The sequence below is a fragment of the Moschus berezovskii genome, chromosome 18, assembly GCF_049115385.1.
Source record: "Moschus berezovskii isolate FMDL1 chromosome 18, NW_MosBer_1.0, whole genome shotgun sequence".
In the NCBI taxonomy this organism is placed as follows: Eukaryota; Metazoa; Chordata; class Mammalia; order Artiodactyla; family Moschidae; genus Moschus; species Moschus berezovskii.
This window is the reverse complement of record NC_142477.1, coordinates 20,449,353-20,464,643: the sequence shown is the minus strand read 5'-3', so window position 1 is coordinate 20,464,643 and position 15,291 is coordinate 20,449,353. Positions and strand designations below refer to the sequence as shown.

The 15,291-nt window shown below is 45.9% G+C and overlaps 1 protein-coding gene across 1 annotated transcript; it reads left to right on the top strand.

The window, feature by feature from the left end:
- Positions 1-564: 564 nt before the first annotated feature.
- ZNF622 (zinc finger protein 622) lies at positions 565-14,750 on the top strand. The gene is made up of 6 exons (XM_055422245.2): positions 565-1,992; positions 2,891-3,154; positions 3,372-3,534; positions 6,093-6,205; positions 13,218-13,361; positions 14,528-14,750. Exons 1-6 carry the CDS (start codon positions 1,389-1,391, stop codon positions 14,653-14,655), a joined length of 1,416 nt encoding a protein of 471 aa, XP_055278220.2. The 5' UTR covers positions 565-1,388; the 3' UTR covers positions 14,656-14,750.
- Positions 14,751-15,291: the final 541 nt, after the last annotated feature.

Below are 15,291 nucleotides of genomic sequence, written 5' to 3'. Positions count from 1 at the left end.
CCTCCTGCCCTCAATCTTTCCCAGCATCAGGGTCTTTTCTAGTGAGTCAGCTCTGCATCAGGTGACCAAAGTATTGGAGTTTCAGCTTCAACATCAGTCCTTCCAATGAACACTCAGGACTGATCTGCTTGAGGATGGAGTGGTTGGATCTCCTTGCTGTCCAAGGGACTCTCAAGTCTTCTCCAACACCACAGTTCAAAAGCATCAATTCTTCGGCACTCAGCTTTCTTTATAGTCCAACTCTCACATCCATACATGACCACTGGAAAAACCATAGCCTTGACTAGATGGACCTTTGTTGGCAAAGTAATGTCTCTGCTTTTTAATATGCTGCCTAGGTTGGTCATTGGAGAAGGAAATGGCAGCCCACTCCAGTGTTCTTGCCTGGAGAACCCCAGGGACGGGGGACCCTGGTGGGCTTCCGTCTATGGGGTCACACAGAGTCGGACACGACTGAAGTGACTCAGCAACAGGTTGGTCATAACTTTCCTTCCAAGGAGTAAGCGTCTTTTAATTTCATGGCTGCAATCACCATCTGCAGTGATTTTTTAGCCCAGAAAAATAAAGTCAGCCACTGTTTCCCCATCTATTTGCCATGATACGGGGTTAAAAAAAATGGCCATCTTAAGTCTTTCTGCTTTCTTAAAACATGGCTACTATTAGATTTAAGACGACCTGCACGGCCGGGATTCTATTCCTACTGGGCAGCAGCTGGACGGGGCTCTGTGCTCCCAGGTGCAAACTTTTGATCCAGGAGTTTCCCCTGCGCCCTTCATTGGAAGGGCCGCCCCAGTAAGGCCGAGGCTCTGGCCTGGACTCTGGTTTTCCTGTGAATTCCCTCAGCCTCCAACCTGAGCCTCTCAGCCCTCGGGGCGAGGGTGCAGACGGTCCGACCAACGGTCTAACCAGCAGCCCTGGCTTTCGTGACACCCACTCCCGGGGCTGCAGGTGCACGAACTTCAGAGAGTCCTCGACCGTCGGGTGGTCGACCACAACAGCCCTCCGGACTCCCCAAGCCCCGTTTCGGCGAGGCGACCCCGCTTCCTGGCCTCAGGTCTCCACGTACAGAAAAGAAAACAAACCCAGACAGTAACTCGGCTGTGGCTAGGCCTGTCAATCAACAACCACCTCAGGCCACGCCCACTTCTGTTGACTCAACACCCAGCTCAGGTCGACTGGGCGGGGCCGGATTCCTCACTGGCTTCCCCCACTTTCCCGGGACTCTCCGCGGCGGAGGCGTGGCTATAGCCTGAGAGGCGGGACTTCCTGTCCGGCTGGGGCTGACACGATTCAGTCCGGAAGTCAGCTTGCAGTCCGTCTCTTCTGGTGTGGTCAGGCCTCTGGTTGCTAGGTTTCTGCCTCGGTCGCGCTTTGTTTCCCGCCTGGGGATGGCGACCTACACCTGCAACACCTGCCGGGCGGTGCTGGAAGACGCGGAGGCGCAGCGGGTCCACTACAAGACGGACTGGCACCGCTACAACCTGAGGCGCAAAGTGGCCGGCATGGCCCCCGTCAGCCTCGAGGGCTTCCAGGAGCGGCTGCGGGCACAGCGGGCCCTGGCGGAGCCGGAGAGCAAGGGCGCGGCCACCTACTGCACCGTCTGCAGTAAGAAGTTTGCTTCCTTCAAGGCCTACGAGAACCACCTCAGGTCCCGGCGGCACGTGGAGCTCGAGAAGCAGGCGGTGAGTCGGAAAGTGGCCGTCATGAACGAGAAGAACTTGGAGAAAGGGCTGGGCGTGGACAGTGTGGACAAGGATGCGGTGAACGCGGCCATCCAGCAGGTCATCAAGGCTCAGCCGTCCACGTCTCCCAGGAAGGCGGCGCCCGCGCCCGAGGCGGAGCCCGGGTGTCCCGTGGCCGCCGGAGGACGTGGGACTCAGCCGCGAGACCCGGGCGAGAAACCTCCGCGGCTGCAGTGGTTTGAACGGCAGGCGAAGAAGTTGGCGAAACAACAGGGGGAGGAGGAGAGTGAAGAAGACCTCGATGGGGACGGTGAGGCCCGGCCTGGGGGGCGGGGCCAGGGACGGGTCGGTCCTCAGGTTTTCAGTTTATCCTTGAGGTTGGGGCGGGGCGGTGTCAGTTTTTACGTGAAGATGATGAGTGGAGGTGGTTTCCGTGCTTTCTGAACTGACCGCTGTGGCCAGCATCCTTACAGGGCATTTTATCAGTTCAGGCCATCAGTTGTCAGTTCCATCGCTCAGTCGTTTGCGACGCTTTGCGACCCCACGGACTGCAGGACGCCAGGCCTCCCTGTCCGTCACCAACTCCTGGAGTCTACTCAGACTCATGTCCAACGCATCCGTGATGCCATCCAGCCGTCTCATCCTCTGTCGTCCCGTCACAGTTGTATTAAATAGATTAAGATACTGAAACCTTAAGATGGGCGGAGGGTGAGAATTAGCTTAGTAAATATTTGTAGAATGAATAGATCCTTTCTCTGTTTGTTGAATGGGGAGATTTTTAACATATGCAGAGGGGTACACATTACCCCCCACACCTTCTGCTGTAGAATGTGTTATTTCTATTGGGTATCTAGTTATGATGGCCTTGCACTTAACTTAGTTTGGTAAGACCGTGCACTGAGAAGTTCACTAACAGGTTAGTTAGAAGCTAACTAACCTGAAATGGGAGGTTTGAACCTTCAACCTAGCTTCCTTGACTTGGTGAGGTTTTTTTTTCCCCCTTTCTTCCCCTATGGCGTCTCACATCCCACTAACACTGAAAGCGTTCATATATACCTGGAAAAGGAGCCAAAGCCCCCTTCAAGGGTTTTACTCTGCCCTGAACAAGGAAGACTAAGGCATTCCTTAGCCATGCAGACTGCTGAGTGGTAAATGAATAGCTAACAATGACATCTTCTAATTTTGTTTTCGAAATCTCTGGCTTGAAGACTGGGAGGATATTGATTCTGACGAGGACTTGGAATGTGACGATGCTGAAGCCACAGAGGAGGAGGAGGAGGAGCAGGATGCACAGGAGGAAGAGGCAGGAGGAAGCACCCCCCTTGGTGCCATCCCCATAACGGACTGCTTGTTTTGTCCACATCACTCAAGCTCCCTCACAAAAAATGTGGCTCATATGACCAAAGTCCACAGCTTCTTTATTCCTGATGTAGAATATCTTTCAGATCTTAAGGGACTGATTAAATATTTGGGTGAGTATAATGTTCTTTTCTTTTTTAATGATGAAGCCCTGCATTATTGGGGGGCATTAACTTTGTGTTTCTCACCAGTCTTGGATTGAATGACCTGATTTTGTGAAAATCAAAAACCTGGTGCCTGTTTTTTGAATTGTGATGAGGTAGATGATGAGATATAATCATAAAGCTGCAAAAAGCTGCTTTCATATCTTTTTCTCAACTGTTTTTCCAGGAGAGAAAGTTGGTGTTGGGAAGATTTGCTTGTGGTGCAACGAGAGAGGGAAATCCTTCTACTCCACAGAGGCAGTCCAGGCGCACATGAATGACCGGAGTCACTGTAAGCTCTTCACAGACGGGGATGCTCTTTTGGAATTTGCGGACTTCTATGATTTTAGGTCAGTCTGGTTTGTAACATGGAGCGAAGCAAACTCATCACATTTGCATTGGATTCACTTGTGCCCCTCCCTGGTACCTGTGTCTGACTCTGTCAGATATCCTAGTCTTAATACCTCTTAGAACACTTTTATAAGAGGTGGTTATTGCCTGTCATTTTGTAAATGAGAAACTGAGTATCACAGAGTTAATTTAACACACATATCTGACAAAGAGACGATCTCAGGCCCAAACTGTAAGTTTGTCTGGTTTGAAAACTTGTTTTTGTATGTTGTGGTGTCAATGGTCCGAAGTTCAGTTTTGCCTGAATGGTTAGTTCTTAGTGTCAGTGTGCCTATGACCTGGCACAGGTGTGCTTTGCAAGCAGGTGTGTGTCATGACCATGCCAGGAGTGCAGAGTCCACCTGGTATAGGTGTTCAGAGAAGCCCTGGTCTTTTAAGTTGTCCTTTTGCATTTTCCTCCTGATTTCTCGTTTCTCCCTTGTCCTGACAGTTTTTCATTATAGCCACATTGGTGACTGTGTAGGGGTATCCATTGTGGTTTTGATGTGCATTTCCATGATGAGAACTAGTGCAGTTGAGAACCTTTATAAACTGGGTATCTTAAGCACTTGGATATCTCTTGTGAAGTGTCCAATCTAGTCTTTTGTCCATTCCTGTTGACTTATCTGCCTTACTGTTAACATTTTAGTGTGAATTTCTCCAGTTATTTTCCGTGTGTGTTTGTGAAAGACAGAGATTCTTCCAGAGTTACAGTGTCTTACTTTGCTAATTTCTAGATGTACTCATGTCACTCTTTGGGGTAATTAATTAAATTAAAAATTAAAAATTTGGTTCTTCAGTTGCACCACCCACATTTCAAGACTTAAGCTTAAAAGCAGATGTGCTTTGAAAGTAGCCTCCATACTGGACACGCAGACTGAAGATCTGTATCATCACAGAGTTCTCCTGGACTGCGCTGTTCTAGAACTTGTTTCTGTAAGGATTTAAATTGAGAGCTGCATCTCCAACTGTACAGTCTCCTCCTCTTCCCCTGTTTGCCAGCCCTCCTTGAGAGAAACAAATAGCACAGGTGAAAGAATTGTTTTAGGTTATTTGCTCACTGTTTTTTAAGAACAATTTTACGTTCTCAACAAACTGGGCAGAAGGTATAGCAGTTTCTTACGTGCTCCTTACCCCACGAGTGCATAGCCTCCCTCATTTTAGCCTCCCCCAGTGGCACGTATGTTGCATTTGATGAACCAAGTTGACCCACCAGTTACCACTCAAATCCATAGTTGAGTGTTTGCTCCCGGTGTTGTCTATTCTGTGCGCGTGGCGGATGCAGATATGATGACATGCATCCACCGTTAGAGTAGGTTCACTGGCTTACAGAGGTCTTCTGCCTGTTCATCATTCTCCCTCACCCGACCCCTAGAAAACAGCGATACTTAATGTCTCCATATTTTTGCCTTTTCCAGAATATTGTATGGTTAGAATCATAGAGTATGTAGCCTTTTTAGGCTTCTTTCAGTGCTTTTAAGGTTCTTCCGTGTCTTTTCATGGCCTGCTAGCTCATTTTTTTTTTTTTGGTGTAATCCAAAACTATTCCCTTGCATGGATGTACCACAGTTTGTTTATCTAGTCACCTGTTGAAGTCCATGTTGGTTTCTTCCAAGTTGTAAGAATTTGGATAAATCTTCTGTAATCCACTTGCAGGTTTTTGTATAGATAGAAGTTTTCGACTCCTTAGGGTAAACCCAAGCGGCAGGCTGGGTCTTATGGTAAGAGTATGTTTGATTTTGGAAGAAGCGGCCAGCTCTTCCAAGGTGGCTGTGCCCTCCTGTATCCCTGCTGGCAACGAAGGATTCCTACTGGCCAGACCTTCCCCAGCATTAGATGTTCTGGGTCTGGGCCATTCTGATAGGTGTGTAGTGGTATCTCTGTTTTAATTTCCATTTTTCTGATGACATATGCTGTGGGCATCTTTTTTATATGCTTGTTTGCCATGTGTTTCTTCTTAGTGAGGAGTCTGTTGAGGTCTTTGGACCCTTTTTGGCCAAATGGGTTATTTTCTTACTGTTGAATTTTAAAAGTTCTTTTTACATTTGGATAACAGTCCTTTATCAGATGTGTCTTCTGTCAGTACTTTTTCCAAGTCTACATCTGTATTTTAATTCTCTTGATACTGTTTTTCACAGAGCAGAAGTTTTTAATTTGAATGAAGTTTAGCTGATCAGTTCTTTCTTTCATGAACTGTGCCTTTTGTGTCATGCCTAAAAAGTCATCACCAAACCCTAAGTCATCCAGGTTTTCTCCTATATTATCTTTTAGAATTTTTTATAGTTTTGTATTTTACATTTAGGTCTGGGATCCAATTTGAATTCATAGGCTGTTTGCTTACTTTACTGAAGAGAAAATAGAAAATGCTAGCAAATTGTTTTCTCTCCAGGAGCTTTGAGTGTAGTCCCTGTAGATGTTTACCTCTACCCGCCACCCCTTTAGTGATCTAGTAGGTTGGCAGTATTTTAATGAGATTTGGGGTCTTGGTCTGTGTGTTAATGGCATTCCATGGTTCCAGGAGTAGCTACCCAGATCACAAAGAAGGCGAGGACCATGATGAGACTGAGGAGTTGCCCTCAGAAAAGACCCTGGATTACGACGATGAAACCATGGAGCTGATTCTCCCTTCTGGTAAGTGCGTTTGTCCGGAATGCGTAGCTTCACGCCATTGAGACTATCAGAGAAGTGTGCTCCCATCACTTCCCTCCCACGCCGTGGGGAGAGAGCCTACAACTTCAGGTGTGTGTCTGTGTACCCTGGACAAGGTCGACTCTGAAGGGAGCCCAGTAGCTCTGACTTAGCTATTTGTTTAAGTTGCATCAGTGTTTTCCTCACTTTGTTGTGATTTACAGTGCTTTAATCGGCCATTTCCTTTCTTTTCAATACATAAACCTTTTGCATTTTGTTTATTATCTAGCTTTTTGGCCCCTCTGGATTTTTCTTGTTGAACTTGACTTTGCCCTTATTCCTTGAACTAATTTCTGTTTCCGTGGTTGTTCAGACTGTGTGTGTTAGTCTGGCATGGTTGGATATGATTGACAGCACCTACGCTTCCTGTTCATATTCTTGGTGCAGGGAGAGACTTGGAGTTTGAATTCTGCCTTCTCCTTTGGGAAACAGGATTTATAATGGTAGAACTTTGTCCCAGATATGAAAAGAAGAAGGAAAGCTATGAATATGAGAAGTGTGAAATATTGTTTATAGTGTTATGCTTAGCTGATGGGAATGGGAGCAGCTAGAGAATATACATTTTAAAAGGACAGGGAATGGAATGATAAGATAATAAGGTTCTAATAATATATTTACTGAGAAGTTAGCATGTTCAGGCAGATACATTATTTTATCTTTAGATCAAGTCTATGAGTTAGATTCTGTTGTCTTTATTTGACAACCTGAGCTTAGACAGGATGAGCCACCTGAAGCTTAGACAGGATGAGTAATTTGCCTAAGATCATGGACCTCATCAGTGAAGAGCCCATTCCACCTTTTCTCCACTGCCTGGGAGATTCGCTGTAATGGTGGGGGCAGAAGCAGCTGTGCTGCCGGTGGATACATGTCTGCCATGAAGGAACCACTTTGTGCTGTTCGCTCTCCACATGGAATATTGCTGTTTAGGTACAGACAGCCCCGCTTAACCTGGAATAATAACCTTCTAAGGTGAAGGGCAGCTTTATACAGTGACAGTTGGAGGAAAGTGCTGGCAGAACCTGTCTTGAGGATCTAACTCCTCTACAGTGATAAGAAAGCTATAATGCAGCAGAATATTGTGCCCTGTACAATACACAGTAGCAAACAGGCTTAAGTGTATCACAAGGGACCTAACCTCATCTTCCCCTGGTGAAAATACTAATGCAGAACGTCAGAAATAAGTTTGATAACTTTTTCAAAAACTGTTTGCTTGGGCCCTTATTTTATTAGGTTCCCCTTCCTTACATGCTAAGTCGCTTTAGTCATGTCCGACTCTTTGAGACCCTTATGGAACCTTCCAGGGTTTTTTACTACTAGTTCCACCTGGGAGACGAAGATCACAGTAGACTTTGAGAAAGTGAATGAGCTGGTCCCTGCCAGCAGTGTCTGGCTGGATCACTAGGAATGTGGGCTTCGTTTTGCAGCCACTTTAGCACTTTTCATTACAAAAGTCTGCTCAACAGTGAGCATATCCTATTTAAGAAATATAGCCTATTTTGAGAGGAATTTTCATCTGGACTTAAAATTTTGGAAGCTGAAAGACTCCTTAGCTATCTAGACAACACATTGCCCAGAGTGATCCAGTCTCCTCAGGTTTGCCAAAGCCAAAACTGGGTGTCTTCTCAGGATCCTTTATTCCTCTCCTAAATCCAGATGGGAACTAATTGCAGTTCCTAATTAGTTAGAAATTGGGGTTTTGAATATTTTTCCTTTTTTTTACCTCCTTATCCATTTGTCTGTGTTACCATGAAAGCTTCCTCTCTGGCCTTCTCCAGTCTGATTTCCACTTGGCCACCGGAACATTCTTTCTAAAACAAACACCATTCTGTTATATTTTCTTTTCCCTCTGGAATTCCCAGGGGAAGCCCTGGCCTTTAGGGTCACTTTGTCACCCAGCGTCTCTGTGTGCTTCCTTTTCCTGCCCACGAGAAGTTTCCCTCCTCTAGGCCTTTGTACATGCGCTGCCTCTGTCTTCCTCTGAGACTCAACTTTGGTTCCCTGCTCCAAGAGGCTGAGCTTAGCTCCCGCCCCGGGTGAGGAGAGTCTCCTTTGCTCCTGTGACATTCACACGGCCCTCATGATGGGTCTTTTCTTCTTGGTACTTACTGACTTGCTTGCTTTCTGTCCCTGTTCCTGTGAGGACCGAGCTGGCTTCTTTCATCTCAGCACAGTGCCTCAGACACACGGGAGCTGCGTGAATGTCTGTTGACTGAGTGACTGGAAAGTTGGAGGTGACTTCCCTGGGCCTGCCACAGGGCAGGTAAAGAGAGCCGAAGGAGCCATCCTGGGCTCCAGCGTGGCCTCAGGGACCACACATCATATGTGCCTACAGTCCCTGGTGGCAGATTGCTCTGCTTGTTCATCACACAGTCAAAGAAGAAAGGGCCGTGAGATTAACTTGTAGGTCCAGTTTCTTGGGTTTTATTTATTTTTTATTTTTAAGATATTTTTTATGTGGACTTTTTTTTTTTTTTTAAGAGATCTTTATTGAATTTGTTACAACATGGCTTCTGTTTTATGTTTTGGCTCTGGGGCAAGTGGTATCTTAGCTCCCTAACCGAGGATCGAACCCACACCCCCTGCATTGGAAGGCAAAGTCTTAACCACTGGACTTCAAGAGAAGTCCTGTTCTCGCGTTTTTGAAACATGAACTTCCTTACTGACAGCTGCCTGTCCACATAGCGAGTCATGCTGTTTTAAAGTGTCGGATGGTGACCTCAGGCAGCTCTTGAGGGAGACTTGGCAGTAGTGAGTGACCCTTGTGGTCCTAGAGTACCGGGCAGTACTGTACCATTATGTAGCCTCTGGAGAGACTTAACCTGCTGTCAGGTACTGCCCCAACCCGGGGTAACTGGGCTCTGCATCTCTTCCTGTGTGTGCATTTTCCTGGGGAAAGGCCATAACGGCATCAAATAACAACCTCTGTGGCTACACAGATTGTTTTGACCATGTGGATAAGGTTTTTATTTTTTTTCCCCTGGGGAGAGTCTGTATGTAGTGTCTAAAACGCATGTGTGACCTGGAGCCAGAAAAAGAACTATCTCAATATAAATCATTCATTGCCTTCCTGGGTCTTCTTCACAGATCACTGACTTCTGAAACCTTCTAATAGAATTCATTTAAATAGCAATAGTACATGGCTTTCTTAGTGAACCAGAAACTAGCAATATTCTGAAATTTTTTCCAGCTCTACAGTTACATGTACTTTTACTATCTCATTTTAAAAACAAGTCATCCTCTGGTCAGTCTTGGTTGTAATGAGATATGACAATTTACTGTCCATTGGTTTTCTCCCTCAATACTGGTTTGGGTTTTTTTTTTTTTAATGAATCAAGGAAGTAGGAACTCTCAAATAAACACCGTTTAGACGTGTAGTGGTATTACGGCAGTATATTCAATCACCTGGTTATTTCTTTGAACAAATTCACCTTTCAGAATCCTCTGATTACGCTCAGTTATATGACTGGGTCAGTGTGGACGTTAGCATGAAGCCGAGTTGAGAAGGATTCCTATGTGGAGAGCATAGTGATATTTAATCAACTACCCTTAGAATCTGCATGAAACTGGTTTCAAAAGCAGCAAGTAGTTGGGATTCCTTGACTATAGTTGCTTCAGGCCAAGTTCAGTTCAGTCGCTCAGTCATGTCTGACTCTTTGTGACCCCATGGACTGCAGCACACCAGGCCTCCATGTCCATCACCAAATCTCGGAGCTTGCTCAAACTCATGTCCATTGAGGTGGTGATGCCATACAACCATCTCATCCTCTGTCATCCCCTTCTCCTGCGTTCAGTATTTCCCAGCATCAGGGTCTTTTCCAAGGAGTCAGTTCTTTGCATCAGGTGACCAAAGTGTTGGAGTTTCAGCTTCAGCATCAGTCTTTCCAATGAATATTCAGGACTGATCTCCTTTAGGATGGACTGTTTGGATCTCCTTGCATTCCAAGGGACTCTCAAGAGTCTTCTCCAGCACCACAGTTCAAAAGCATCAATTCTTCGGCGCTCAGCTTTCTTTATAGTCCAGCTCTCACATCCCCATACATGACTGCTGGAAAAACCATAGCTTTAACTAGATGGACTTTGTTGGCAAAGTAATATCTCTGCTTTTTAGTATGCTGTCTAGATTTGTCATAGCTTTTTTCCAAAGGAGCAAGCATCTTTTAATTTTATGGCTGCAGTCACCATCTGCAGTGATTTTGGAGCCTGAGAAAATAAGTCTGTCACTGTTTCCACTGTTTGCCCATCTATTTGCCATGAAGTGATGGGACCGGATGCCTTGATCTCTATGGTCCCAGAGGCAGTGACGTGGAGCATCCAGTAGAGGGCGCCGTGAGCACTCGTATCCAAGACTGGTCGGCTCAGTCCCCCCTGCTCTTCAGATCCTGCAGAGCAGGTCGGTGTGAGGACACTTCCAGTTAGTTGCTGACTGGCCAGAAGGATCTGCCACTGGATCCACAAGAGACACATAGTCAGCCTTAGGGAGATTATAGAGATACTTTCATTTTCACTGTCTAATGTCAAACATTAGGCTATTTGTTAAGTAGGAGTAGACAGTCTTTTTCATTTTAATTGAAGTATAGTTGATGTATGCTGTTGTGTGAGTTTCTGGTGAACAGCAAAATGATTCAACATTTTACATAAATATGCATATGTGTGTTCTTTCTCATTATAGTTTATTACAGGATATTGAATATAGTTCGCTGTGCTATATAGTAGGACATTGTTGTTTATCTATTTTTTAAATAGTTGTTTGTATCTGCTACTACAGTTACAAAGCCCTAATTTCTCCTTTCCTGACCCCCTTTCCTCTTCAGGAACCATAAGCTTGTTTTCTATGTCCGTGAATCTGCTCTGTTTTATTAAGAAGTTCACTTGTATCATATTTTAGATCAGGAGTGGACAGTCTTCTAAGCAGTTATTACTGTGGCAAAAGCTAGATGGACAGGTGGTAGCTTCAGCCTGACTCAGACACTTCCCATCTGTTACTTATGGACAGGCACGCTGTGTTTTGATATGAATTCTCCTTGGGGAGGGTCTGCAAGCTGAGCTGTTCTCAGCGCCTGTGCTCGGTGCATACCGTCAGGCGCTCCTGTCTTGCCACAGGACAGGGGTAGCTCTAAATGTGGTTTACAGTGCTCCTGCCAGGTGTCAGAAACCTTGGCACTGATTCGTGAACCCTCTTCAAACATGTCTTAAAAGACAGCCTTCAAGAACACGTATTTCTAAATGCTGCTCACGAATGTAAATAAATCAATTTAGTAAGTGCTGATGAGCAGCATTATCGTTTAATGATTCTAAGGAAGTCATTGTTGCAAACTCAGAGCATCCTGAGCTACATTCTAAATAGAAAGTCATCATCAGCACTGCTGGGCTTTCCTGCTAGAGCCTCCATGTAAGTGCGAGCCTTCTCCATCGCTGTGTCTCATTTGTTAATTCTTCCCCCACCAGAACAGCCGGGTCCAGGGAGACGTCTTTCATTCATGTTAGTATCCAGAGACCACAGCATCCTGGAATTGAAAATTTCTTTTTTTGTTGTCTCCTGAGTCTGGTCACAAATCAAACACCTGGAAGTAATCACTTATTCATATCTGTGTAGGGAGCAAAATGTTGCCAGGTAGCTTGTCAAGTACCGGGACTTCACACAAGATCACCTAATAGTTTTTTCCAGTAGGTTAAAAATCTAGATTCTAAAAGCAAATATAGCCGTCTATAGTAGTTATAGTATTCCGTTCATGGTCTTTCTACCCAAAAAGCGTCCAACATTTAGAAAGCATTGGTCGGGGTTTCTCCACTTCAGCCCTGTGGACATTTTGGGCCAGATAATTCTTCGTTGAGGGGCTGTCCTGCGCATTGTATGGTGTTTAACCAAATCCCTGGCCTCGACCCACTAGGTGTCAGGAGCTTCCCTCTACCTTTGACAACCAGCAGTGACTCCAGTTATTGCCACGTGTCGTTTAGGGGTAAAGTCACCCCTGTTTGAGACGCACTGCATTAGAGAATGTTAGCAAAGGAAAAGTGGATTGGCTTCTCTTCTAAACCCAGACTATGGCTTGTAGAACTAAACATCAGGCCATTATTGGTGCTTAATCTTTTTTCTATTAAAGAAAGTTAAAATTCCTTGTCTCCTAGGATCCTGTTATCTGTATTAGTAGGGACAGCCACATGAATTTCTGTGGAGGCATATTGTAAGTATGGATGCTGCATTTTTCACCTGACAGTGACTTGTCATTATCTCTGTTTTTCAATGTCTCTGCTGTTTTTTTTTTTTTTTAATGCTTTAGCCATAGACTTAATTGGTTGAATATTTGCAGCTATTATCTATACACAAGTTTTAATTTCTTACAAAACTCTTTCTTCCATATTGCTAGGTCACTTCACTGTTTTTTGCCACATTTCCATCAAGAAGCATTTCCCCAAATCATAGTCTGCCTGGCTGTGTGTTGTTGTTGTTTAGTTGCTAAGTTGTGTGCGACTCTTTGCAATGCCATGGACTGCTCTGTCCATGAGACTTCCCAGGCAAGAACACTGGAGTGGGTTGCCATTTCCTCCTCCAGGGTCTTTTTTTAAATATTTATTTACTCTTTGATTTGGCTACACCAGGTCTTCGTTGCAAGCTCAGGATCTTTAGTTGTGGCATGTGAACTCTTAGTTGCAGCACGTGGGATCCAGTTCCCTGCCCAGGGACCAGACCTGGGCCCTCTGCTTTGGGAGCACGGAGTCGTGGCCACTGGACCACCAGGGATGTCCCTCAGTGTCTCTGCTCGGGTTTTCCTTCTTTCCCTCGTTGGTTAACATGCAGCTTCATCTTTCTTCAGCTGATGGAACAGTGCTTTTTTTCTGGCACATGTGTTTTCCAGCTAGATGAACATGAAAAGTGATTTGGAAAGCCCTTGCTTTATAACTCTGCTTTGAAAAATGATCCAACTCCGTGCTTCAGTACTGTTCTTTTGAAAACCAGGTGCCAGGGTGGGTCATCGCTCCTTGATGAGATACTACAAGCAGCGGTTTGGCTTGTTGAGAGCTGTGGCTGTTGCTAAGAATCAGAAGGCTGTGGGCCGGGTCCTGCAGCAATACAGGGCCCTGGGATGGACTGGAAGCACAGGTACGTCCGTGGGGACCTTGGGCCAGCCCAGGAACTTGCGTTACATGAAGGGGCTCGGGTGACGTGGTTCTGTCCTTATGGGTCCTCTCTGGGGGAAACTAACTTCTTGGCCTTTGACCACTTGAGACGTATATGGCGATAAACCCAAAGCTCTATGACTTAAAAACTTCATATTCCCCAGCACGGTAGCTTTTTAAAACTGCCTGTAAACCATTAAATTTTTCAGGAGGTATAATTGCAAAAATAATTGCTTAGTAATCCTCAAAGGTTGAAATTCTGGAAGTTATACAGAGGAATTAAATAATGTCCTTGAGGCAGTATGGTTTGAGCTGTGTGGTCAAACATGACTTACCTGATATTCTTATAGGTTCTTATACAAAGAGTCTGAGTAATTTAATTAATAGATGCCTCTGCTTTCTCACTGATAAAATGGAGGTGATATTAATAATATCTACTTATAGAGTCATAAAGCATGTGTGACATAGTACGTGCACATAATAAAGCCCGGCTATCATCCTTCGTTTTGAAATTTTTCTGTAGAAAGCTTAGTAAGACTCAAAGGGCTAGAGCATGCTGCTGAAATTGTTCAGCTTTGAAACATCATTGGTATGAAATTATTTAAATCTGTTCTGATGTCTGCTGAGTGCAGCTCGTTATGCTGGGACCTTCAAGGAGAACGTCAGTCCACTGAAAACAGGAGAGGGGGAGAGGCGCTTTCCGATGGCCTGGAAGGCGCCGAAGTCCATTGTCAAGGCCTCTGTGTTTACATATACATGTGGGTCCCTCACTGGGACTCCTGGGAGCTGTGAGGCCACTTCAATGTAGTAGACAGACTTCCTGTTAGTCTTGTCAGAAATTCTTGTCTGACTTGGTTTATAGTCTGCCTTTCTCTGTGCCTTTGGTCAGTGGGCTTCACCTTTTGGGCTTCTAGACCTTTTCAGATGATGAAAACTGAAGAGGCGGGCATATAGAGAGCAGTCCTGGTGCACAGTGCCAGGTGCATCTAACCGCCCAGGGCTCGCTGGATAGAGACATCAGATAGTAACTCCTGTTTAAAGATTAGAGCCCGCTTACCCGAAACCAGCTTTGATTCTCGGCCAAGTTGGGTTTTCTCTGATCACAGCTCACAGCCCTTTGCCTCATTCCCACCCCCTTTCCAATTCCAGGAGCAGCTCTGGCGCGCCAGCGGGACATGCAGTATGTCCAGAGGATGAAGTCGAAGTGGATGCTGAAGATGGGGATGAAGGGCAATGCCACCAGGCAGATGCACTTCCGGCCCCAGGTGCTGTTCTGATTGGCCAGGGGCTGGGGCGACGGCCCTCCTGCTGCTACTTCTCTGGAACTTCTTCTGTCCTGACCTGATAATAAAAGTCAGGATCAAATTGGCTCTCCTGTGTCGTTTTTGGACAGGGTTGAGGGGTCCTCTTCTCACCCCGTGGGTACTGTCTCTGCCGGATGCAGGCCCTGCCCTGCTCCTGAGAGGTGCTGTGTAGTGTCAGCCTGGAGCTGATGTAGGGCTGTCAGAGTAGCGTGGGGGACTCAGGAGTGACTGTCTGCTCTGAGCCTGGCTTAATGTTCAAAGGAACACCTTGCTGTGTCCTGGAGCCACGACCTGCATTAGGTGCTTTGAAGCTTCTGGGGGAGCAGAGTGGAGCGTCCCTCATTGGAATGTACTGTGACTCCCGAGATGGCGACAGTCTCTGGGCACTTTCATTAAATCCAAGCAGAGTGAAAAAGCATGTCAATGGCTGGCTGTAAAAGTCCTTTCTTTTTCACTTGTTTATAGTTTATCTTTGGCGGTGTTGGGTCGCAGTTGCAGCGTGCAGGATCCTCATGGTGTCATGAGGGGTCTCGTTGCCGCTCACGGGCTCTGGGGCTCTCGAGCTTCAGTAGTTCTGGTGCATGGGCTCGGCTGCTCCACAACACCTGG